Genomic DNA, 10316 nt, shown 5'->3' with positions numbered 1-10316 from the left:
CCCTCCCTCCCTCCCGTCAACCTCACCTCGGTCTGCCGCTCCTTGAGCATCGGTTCCATTCCCTTCCGCAGAGCCGCCACGTGGTCGAGCACGTAGGACAGGTAGGCGTCTGGGGTGGGGGCAAGGACGTGGATGGGATGCTCGACAGGGCCGCTCTTCTTCTCCCTCTCGGTCCTTTCCCCTCCTCTTTCCCTCCCTCCTTACCTAAACGGGCGTCCACCATGCCGTAGAGCGCCTGCAGCTCTTGCAGATTTTCCAGGTGAGACTGGGAGGCCTGGAGGGCCACGTTGGCGTCCTGGGCGAGTGGCGGGGAAACGAAGGCGAGAAGGAAGGGAGGGGGGGTGCTGAGCCGACTGGCCCTGATAACTCTCTACCGCACCTGCCTGCACCTTTGCCCTTCCTTTTTTCGCTTTTTCCCCTCTTTCCCTCCTTCCTCACCACGCCGGCGTCGAACACCTCCCCCAATTTTTCCCGCAAATTTTCGTCGAATTGGAAGTCCTCTTCCACCATGCTGCGGAAAACGACTCGCTCCTTGTGAAGTAGCTTGGTGTTCTCTTCCACCTCTTCGGCTTTCGCCTCGACCTGTAGGTCCGAAAAAGGACGGAGAAAGGGAGGGAGGGGCAAAGGTGGAGAGGGAGGAAGGGAAGGAGGACGAGGGAAAGATATGGGAGGCGACGCTTAATTTGCTGTGTAGGAGTGATTACTGAGCACGAAAGAAGAGCGGGAAAGCGCTCGGAGAAAAGAGAGACGACCGACCTGCTCGGCGTAATGCATTTCGCGGTTCTCGATCTCCTCCTTGTACTCCAAAGCCCTGAGCAGATATGAGCAAGCGTCAGACACCCGCCCGCTCCCTTGCTCCTCCCCTCCTTTCGTTCTCATCTCCTCACCGTTTCTCTACGCTCTCAACGGCCTCGCGGAAAGCGATCCCATCCTCTCGCTCATTTTTTGCGCAATTCTTCACCTCCTCCATCCGACAGATGCAATGTCGAAAGATATCACCTTCCCTCTTAAATCCCCCTCCTTCTTCCTCCGGCGTCGCCTCAAGCACGTCTGAGAAAAAGGCAGCAGGCATGTATGTCCGAGAGCGAGGCGGTTCCAACGCTGCCACGTTCAGGCAGAAATCCGTGACTTCGTTGATGACGCCTCTGGGCCGAGAGGGAGGGGAAATTCCGCGAAGATGAGCGAGAGAAGGCCTGTCTCGGCCATCCAGGGCGCAAGATGCCGGCCCATGCCCCACGTATTATATATTTGCACGCAGTCTGGGCCCTTACCCGTCATCCAGTCGCTGGAGCGCACTGGTAATGCCCTCGGCGATCTCGATCGGGAATACCACCCCTGCCTCGCCCCGTCCCTCCTTCCCTTCCTCTTTTCCTTTCTGGAAGCCCATATATACTGCTGCCACATTGACCGCGTCTAACGCAGATTCAACCTCCGACGGATTGATCTCTGGTCCGTGTAGAGAAGATGGGAGGGGAAGGAGGGAGGAAGGGAGGGAGGGAGAGAGGGAGGGAGGGAGGAGGGGAGGGAGAGAGGGAGGAAGGGAGGAAGGGAGGAAGAGAGGGAGGTCATGGATTTGCTGGACGAAATGGGGAATTGCAAAGGACGACAGCGAAGTTGAGATGGTTGGGAGGCGAAGATCTCCTCCCTCAGATGCAAGGCTCTGCGCGCAGGCTTACCCTGCTCCTCCACCAGACGCAAGGTGCGTACCCCCGTGTCCTCCCGGATGCCCCGCCCGCCCATCTTCCCCTTGGGAGCGGGGCTCTGGGTGGCGACGCTCTCCAGCTCCTCTTCCTCTCCTTCTTCTCCCTCATTCATTCCCGTCGTCTTTCCCTCACCGCTTCCCCCTTGCCCTCCGCCACTGCGGGCTGCATAGAAGGAGGCTGAGCAAGAGCGGCGGGAGGTGGAGGAGGAGAGGGAGGAGGAAGGGGAAGGGGAGGCCATGGCCGAAGAGGCCGGCGTCCGGGGAGTGCTGAGACGGCTCAAGCTGTTCCAGACAGCGGAGGCCCTGGCCACTGCCTTGCTTCGACGCTTCGAGGCAGTGGTGAGGGAGGAGAAGGACGAGGGGGAGGAAGCGGCAGAAGAGAAGGCTGGGGAACACAGGTCTCCCCCTGCATCAGTCCCATCTCCTGTGTCCCTCTTCCCTTTGTTCTCGTCATCCTTGTCGTCGTCGGGGAGCTCGGTCTTGACCAGGGGGGAGGTGGTCTGGTGGGACGCGTCTGGCAGGGGGCACAGGTCCGGGAGCTGGCGGGGGATGGAGGAAGGGAGACGAGAAGGTCGGGTATCAGACTCAAAAGGAAAGGAGGACCATGGCTGCATCACGATGTACGGATTCTGAGTCAACATGCGAGTACGCGGGAGCGGATGGGATCGTATGGAAACCCAAAAGGAGCAATGGATGCTGGGGGAAAACATGGACAGGGAGGACTTTTGGGTAGAAAGCAGTGAGCCATGGCCGCGACTTACGTTCGCGTCTCCCCCTTCCTGTTTCTCTCCCAGGGAGACTGTATCCATGTGCCGAGGCTCCCACCGCGGCGGGCTTTCCCAGACCTGTGGTATAGGAGGGACCTCGTTGCAATCATCCCTCGTCGGCCTTCTTGCATTTTTCTGCGGAGCAGTTCCCGTGAGAATAGCATTTTTCCACATAACATGTACATGCATGCATCTTCTCTGCTTTTATCTCGGGGACATGTTTTTTACAGGATATAGTGCTGACATGAGGCCGTTTTACCTTCACAACACATTGCTGTGCCCAGAATACCTTTCCCACTTTCTCTCATTTTGCGTACCTTTTGGCTAGTGCTGACCCGAGACCGCATCGAGCGAGTGCGTCCGACACTGCTCTTACTGCTTACGCTGCTAGAGCTAGGATTCAAGGTGGATGTCTTTGCTTTCGGCATGCGATGTGATGACGAACGGCAAGTAAATGGGCTCTCCTCGACAAATTGCTGGCGCTGTATGAATGTAGAGAAAATTATGAAAGGGAAAACACGAATGCATGTTGCTTTTATCTGGCGGCCTATCACACGGCGATCCTGACACAAATGATGTAGCTCGGAGCATGCGAGAAGCTTGTCTGGTAAGAACGACCAAGGCCCTAAGAGGTATGCTAGTGGCGAGGAGAGCACAAGTTCCTTGCGCCACAAAGCCAAACAAATTCCACAACCTAGGCGCAACGCTTCAAAGCAGGTGTAAACACCATGGGAACTTTTCGTCGCTGGGTGGGGAAGTAGGATTATGGAACACGACGTCCAGGGGTTTGGTTCGACTAGGGGCCCGATGACATAATGTGGAGGCCAATGCTGTCGAGAATAAATCCCAGCGTGGACGGTAATGGCTTGTAAGGGACATGGATAGTGACAACACATCTCTGCTTTGAAATGAATAACATTCTGCTTTAACTGGAGGACTGGATTAAAGGGCAAGTCTCGACCACAGGCAAAGGGGGGGGGCATAAATCAAATTTGCGGGTGGGCGGGAAGCTCAGAAGGAGAGGTAACAGAAGGCAGGGAATTGCTACTGGATCCCAAGACGCACCGACATGTGTGGATGTCCACCAGTGACATGTTGGTGCTGACAAGGCCTTTGAGGGGATGTGATTTGCATTCTATCCGATGGTGTTGACAGCAAGTCACAAATGTTGTCACAAAACCAGGCATCCCCTATCCTACAGCTACTGGACTGAAGATCCTAGTCTGCTCCAGCGGTACACTGGAATTTCTTCTCCCTTAATTATCAATATTCACCACCTTTCATTACTAAATAATTCTCTACTCACACTTGTAGACAGAGTCTGCAGGTCTCACGGGCCTCAAGAAATGGTCAAAAGCAAAAACCAGCAAGCAGTTCAGGCAACCTCCTCCCTTCTACTTCCCTGGGGCCCTGCCATTCTGCTTTTTTCCTGCGTCATTCCCGCCCATGCAAGCTCTTCGATTATCTCAGATCGTCGCCCTCTTGCTGCGTCAAATCTGAGATTTCCAGACCGTCCAAAAGCCCTTCCTCCTCTCCTCAAAGCTTCCCTCCGCACTGTACTACCTCCGTTCTCCCGGGCACGAAGAAAAAAGTTTACCTTCCCGGGGGCTGATTCCTTATTGCCCTCTACCTCATGCTCCTTTCCTGTACCGTCCTTACTCGCATGTCGAGGGGGAAGCACGGGCGCCACTCCTGCTCAAGCCTCCACCTCTCCGCGCAACCGTACATCGGAATGGGAGGAAGACGCGGCCTGGCTGACCAACCAAGTCCTGACGTATCAGGCGCACATGGCGCTTTCGGCAGAAGCATTGGGGAAAAGACATGCCGTGGTAGGGCACACGCCCTTCGATTTCGGCTTTAAGCACGAGGAAAAGTACAGGTAAGTGTGTAGTCGCTACGGCACTTTCTTCCGTGCATTTGGCGAACCGACTCAGTTGGCATGGAAAATAAAGAGAAGCTTCAAGCCCAACGACATATTCAAACGAGCACCGTACCATGCTCCTCATATTCAGGCCTCCTCTGGAGATTGTTGAGGCGTCTCCGCTCCATCCCTACGAATGTCGTATTCACGGAGAGGTAGACTTGGGTGCAAAACTTGTTGCCCCTTGTCTGTGCCGGGGCACGGGAAAGTGGATGTGGTTTGCGGACATGAACCGACGTCGACGCCGTGATCCTCTCTCGAGTCGGGAGTGTGGCACTTGCCACGCCAAAATCGATTATCAGGCTTACCAACGCTTTGGCTCCGTCCTCGCGCAGCTAGTCTCGTGGCCCTTGGACCATGCGCTTACCTTTCGATGCCTACTTCTCGCAAGCTTTGTGTTTTCTTCGGTGCTCTTCGTGCAACCCCTCTCAATTTTGGTCATTCGTGTCCTCACTTCGTCGCTTTTCTGGAGGCAGCATTCATTGTGGGCGCGCGTAGTCTACGGACCTTTACCCCTGAAGATTGTCATGTACAAATATGTGGGACAATTGCTCTGGTCGTACTTTTTGAGAGCCGAGGGGGCAGTGAGAGAGACTCTGGCAGAGGCTGAAAGTATATTGCTGGAGCGGGCCTTGCCTGTGACTGTAGTTGCGGAAGACAAAGAATAAAGAAAAAACTGTCTTTGTCCAAAGTGTGCGTGAGATTTGCTGTCAATTTTGTTTGAAAAAGTCGTAAACTAGCATCAGTAAGATTTGTCGCTTTGAAGATAACACATACTCTTTTCTAGCCATGTAGCAGTAGAACATTTGACTTCATTACACGTCTTCGAAGGTAAGTCGCCAGTACCTATAGAGTAAACGACTTATGCCTGGCTGATATACCTTTCCTTTGCGGGTTGAAATACATGTACGCTTGGTATTTCAGGCATTTCATCGCCCATCATCTACCACCCAATTTTTTTAAAATTTGAACTCTCTTAACGGCTGACCCGGTCAATAAGAGTAGACGCCACTGCAATAATTTGCGGGCGACCCTGATCAGGCATTTTTCCTTCGTGGACGTACAATCGAAAGCCCAAACATAATGTGAACATTGTGCAAATTACATTGATTACGTCATGTGTGTAGCTATTATTACTATTTCGAAAAATACCTCTGACGCTCTGCAAGCGACATCCAGGTTCCTTTTTCTCGTGACGACGGCAACGGCAACCATCCTCGCTTGCATCCTCTAAGTCGACTGGACTGCTCCTGAGAGAACAGAAGCGAGAGGGACGACAGAACAGGAACGAAAAGAAAAATTATGCTTAGCCAGAAATGACTTCTTTCTGTTCGGACGTAGACTTATTTGTGCACAGCTTTTCGAGTGCCACATTTACATTCGTCTGCCGGCCACACATCCCTCATAAGCGTCGAAGACAGGCTATCATTCTGTGGACCCCTTCGACCTTCATTTTGGTCCCATCTGCAATCTTAGGGAAGAAGAAGCCTTGAGGAAGCAGCCGCGAAGAACTGATTATCGATTGGCCCTTTAAGGGCACGCCGTGTCTAAGGACTCAAATGACTACAGGCCAATCCAGCGTGAATGGGGTGAATCGTACAACTCCCCGGCGTACAAATAGATTCTGGGGTTCTCTGCTGCTACTAGGTCTGGGTATCGTCGGTTTCCTACTTATTCGACCCGCACAGGCACAAATAGATGGTGTGCAGCGTAGGGCAGCCGCTCAAATAGACACAGATGGGGGGTTTCGGTACGTCAGCAAGGAAGAGATAAAGGGTGATTAAATGATATTGTGGCCTTCATGCACATGAGCGAGGCAGATGATGCCACGAAAAGGCTGATGCGAGCATTTTGTCTTGTACGTGACTAGAGCTGGATATTAAAAAGAGCGCCACGGACGAGGACTTTTTTTTCATAATTTCATCTTTTTCGGTCACACAATTGTAGGTTCTTCCCGCGTGCCAAACAAGCAGTGGAACCAGCAGCCGAACAAGGAGATGGCGACGCTCCAATCGATGACGAGCCTCCGGAAGAGGATGCTGTTGGCCTCCCGGCCCCTCCAGGTCCGGCAGAGGACGACGCAGATGGAGGGGCTGTGGCGCCGGAGCCTCCCGATAACGAAGCTCCTCCTGCCCCCGGAGGGGTTGCCGATGCGCCCGCTGTCGACGACGGGGTGGAAGACGACCTGCTGCCACCAGCTGTCGCGGCGGAGGAAGAGGAGGGTGCTGCCCCTGAGGAGGAGGAGGAAGCAGCAGCCCCGGTTGCCCCTGTGAAAAAACCAAAAGCGGCTCCCGTGGTGGAGGCGGGGGACGACGACGGTGAGGACGCAATTGCTGCTGGCCCGGATGACGAAGACGACGTGGAGGTTGCTCCCGCTGTGGGGAAAAAGCCGAAAAAAGCGCCCAAAGTTGTCGAGGACGATGACGTGGCGGACGGGCCTGCGGATGACGAGGGAGACGACCTTGATGAGGAAGCAGATGCTGCTGGAGACGAGGAGGAGGATGCGCCAGATGCTGTCCTGGACGACGACGTGGGGGATGGGGACGTGGCCCCCGGCGTGCCCAAGGGAAAACCCAAGGCGCCCAAAGTGCCGGATATCATCGATGAGGCTACGGACGACGACGCGGAGGACGATGATGTCCGCGTGGTGAAAACCAACAAGAAACCGAAAAAACGGACGCCGACCAAGAAACGCCCGAGCTACGACCCGACGGCGGCCGCGCATTGGAAGGAAGTTCCCGCGGTGAAGGTCACGGTCAATGCCTACGAGGACGAAGACGGTGCGGTCTGCTCCCGCGACTCCCCTTCCTGCAACCTCCGGGCCGCTTTTGTCTTTGTGGGGAACCGTCAGGGGACGATTTACCTTCCCACCATGGAGGTGCACAAGTTGAAGAAAGGTCCGATCATGGTGCCCATGTACTCCCACATTACCTTGACCAGCGTAGGGACCACGGCGCAGAAAAAAGCGGTGATCTACCACCGGGAATCGAGTACCTTTGGCGGGGGCACTTCGGCCGTGCTGGTGGTGCCTGAGAACACGACCCTGACCCTGGACGCGGTGACGTTCAAGAACAATCCCCGTCGGGCTGTCTACGGCGATCGAGGCGCGGATATCAGCGTCCTGAACTGCGCCTTTGTCAACAATACCTTCGACTCGGACGGGGGGGTGTTTAGGGTGGACGGCGGGAATTTGGATATTAAACAAAGCCTGTTCTTCAACAACACGGATTGGTCCAATGGAGGGGCCATCTACACTACCTACTCCAATTTGACCATCGCTGGCACCAATTTCCTCAACAACTCTGCCTCATCGGGCGCAAGCCTGAAGACATACCAGTCGATCGTGAACATTTCCGGGTCGCATTTTGGTGGCGGCACCGCCTGGTCGGATGGAGGGGCGATGGAACTGGTAGAAAGTATGGGAGACGTGTATGACAACATCATGGAACTGAATACGGCCTCGTCGGGAGGGTGCGTGAAAGTGATCGGCTCCAATGTGACCTTCTCCGGAATCGAGTTTCGAAAGAACAGCTGTAAAAATACAGGGGCAGTCTTTGACGCCTACCTGAGCAACACCACTATCAAGGCCTGCACATTCCGTAGAAACTGGGCCAAGAACGTGGGGGGTTGTCTGAGCGGCTATCAAAGCCAATACAACACTTACCAATGCACTTTTGAATTCAACAAAGCCGAGGCCGCCGGCGGCGTGGTTTCCCTCTTGGAAGCGGAACTCTACGAATTTGAATCGACCTTTCAGAACAACACGGCTTTTATGGGTGGGGTGGTGAATGTGGAGGAGGATGGCTATGCTCATTTGAAGGATTCTCTGCTGCGAGGCAACATTGGCACAGGAAATGGCGCCGCCGTTCGGATCAATGACGCGCATGCCTACCTGGAGAACGTCTTTGCCATCAACAACACAGTCATCGCCGAAGATGGGGGGGCGGCGATTTTCGGGGAGGGCGGCTTTTTGGACACGTACCTCGGTGTTTTCACGAACCACACCAGCGAGGCCGGCCCTGTCGTCCACGTCATCAACACCACCACCAGTCTCAACTCGAGCACCTTCCGGTTCAATGAGGCTGTCAGCCTAGGCGGGGCCCTCTGGATTCAAAACTCGGAATTTGTGGCCTGGAACACCACCTTCCTCCGCAATCGCGCCCAAAAAGGCGGTGCCGTCTTGATCCAAAATGAGATCACGGAAGAGGATTTGGAAGTGCCCCGATTTACTCCTCGACGCATCCAATTCGTGGAAAGCTTTTTCCTGGAAAACATCGCCTCGGAGGCAGGCGGTGCGATCGAAATGAGCCTGGCCGAGAATGTGACGACGTTGCACGGCGCATTCCTGAACAACAATGCGACGGAGTTCGGAGGAGCCGTACACATGGAGTCGTCCAACGCCACATTTGTGGGGACGCGATTCGAAGGAAACTTTGCGCGCTTTGGGGCGGCGATTGAGACGTTCGTGTCGGAGTTTCGCACCCTGAATTGTATACTGGAAAAGAACCGGGCCTCGTGGGGCGGGGCGTTGGAATTCAAAATGTCCACATTCAAATGTGACGGCTCTACCTTCAGTAAGAACCAAGCCAAATATGACGGCGGTGCACTGAACTGTCAGAACTCCAGCTTGAAGGTGGACGAATGCGTGATTCGGGGCAACGTGGGTGCCAACAATGCGGGAGGCTTCTGGTTAGAGTCCTCAAACATGACCGCTACGGGAAGCACCTTCGATAGCAATGTCGCGGAGGCAAGGGATGGGGGCGGGGTTTTCTCCTACAACACAGATTCCAAGTTCCGAGGCTGTGTCTTCGGCAGCAACTCGGCGCGAAAGGGTCCGGATCTGTACAATCACGGGGGGTTGGCCGAAGTCTTCTGCGCGCACATTGGCCGGGTGTACAACAAACCAAAGGTGGGGGGGCACGTCACGCAGGACTGTTTCACCTGCCCTAATGGCCAATACGGCGATTATGCGAGCGCGGGTTCCTTGGTTTGCGAGCAGGAATGCGACGTGACGGCCACGGCCATGAGCTGCTACGAGTGCCCCAATGGGTGGGCCTGCGACGGGGCCCGGGATTGCAAGGCGGGCTACCGGGGCGAACAGTGCATGGGGTGCAAAGGCGGTTGGGTGAAAATCGACGGACAATGCCAGCCCATTGCCGCCATGGCGATTGTCGTGGTCATTGGCATCTTCACGCTCGGTGCCTTCGTCTGGTACTTGCTGCGCGGGCCCGTCTTGGATGCCAACCAATTCACCCGGGTCAAGATCGTCTGGTCCTTGCTCCAGCTCCTGGTCATGATCGGGCTCATCCGCAACGCCTTCGGCCGGGCCGTGCCCTTCTTCCTAGGGGTGCTCAAACCCGTGGCCCTCTGGTTCGACCTCAGCACCATCGGCTCCCTCTCCAAGCATTCTTTCCCCGGTGTCCACGTCTGTAATCTTCTTTTCCCCGTCCTTATCTTCCTGGGCCTGGTCAAGGCGCAAGACGTGCTGTACCAGCGCCGCATGCATGCCCTGCGTCAAAACCTCATGGAGGACGCATTAGAATGGCTCAAGCACGAACGCCGGGTCGGCCAATTCACCCTCCTCTTTGCGGAGCTCGCCTACGCACCGATCTTGAACCAGGCGGCCAAGGCATTCCATTGCTACGACACAGCGCACGGGCCGGCCCTGGTGTGGGAACCGAGCATGCAATGTGGAGGCACTGCCGGTCAATTCGTATTGCGGGGTCTGAGCGTGATTGCCATCGTGGTGGTCGGCCTCGTCTTTCCTCTGGTACTCCGCTACATCGTCGTCACCCTGAATCAGCAGAACCGACTCTTTCACCCCGCGACCCGGGAGATGTACAAAGCGCTTTATGAAAGTTACCTAGAGGACAGGGGACGATTGTGCCCCCGCAGCTTTCCCCAAATTTGCGCATGCTAAAGCTTT

General features: G+C 55.3%; 2 protein-coding genes across 2 annotated transcripts in view, besides 2 other annotated features; one reads left to right on the top strand and one right to left on the bottom strand.

The window, feature by feature from the left end:
• The window catches only part of NGA_0367700 (uncharacterized protein), a gene marked incomplete at both ends in the record, with an annotated part of 610 nt that extends 100 nt beyond the window's left edge, over positions 1-510 (bottom strand). Inside the window, 3 exons of the mRNA XM_005854783.1 lie at positions 27-181; positions 205-295; positions 439-510. Coding sequence (XP_005854845.1) covers positions 27-181; positions 205-295; positions 439-510 — 318 coding nt within the window. The remainder of the gene's footprint in view (positions 1-26; positions 182-204; positions 296-438) is intronic.
• A 2010-nt stretch (positions 511-2520) lies between these two features.
• Positions 2521-2547: a sequence feature (Short protein (NGA_0367800, EKU21513.1) was converted to a misc_feature.).
• Positions 2548-2786: 239 nt separating this feature from the next.
• Positions 2787-2816: a sequence feature (Short protein (NGA_0367800, EKU21513.1) was converted to a misc_feature.).
• Positions 2817-3781: 965 nt separating this feature from the next.
• On the top strand, positions 3782-10226 carry NGA_0368100 (adhesin-like protein; the record flags this gene model as incomplete). The annotated part of the gene is made up of 2 exons (XM_005854787.1): positions 3782-4348; positions 6338-10226. Coding segments are annotated over exons 1-2 (4422 nt in total), but the record flags the coding sequence as incomplete, so codon positions are not given.
• Positions 10227-10316: the final 90 nt, after the last annotated feature.

This window comes from Nannochloropsis gaditana, assembly GCF_000240725.1.
Source record: "Nannochloropsis gaditana CCMP526 unplaced genomic scaffold scaffold385, whole genome shotgun sequence".
Lineage (NCBI taxonomy): Eukaryota > Eustigmatophyceae > Eustigmatales > Monodopsidaceae > Microchloropsis > Microchloropsis gaditana.
This window is presented reverse-complemented; position numbering and strand designations above follow the sequence as displayed.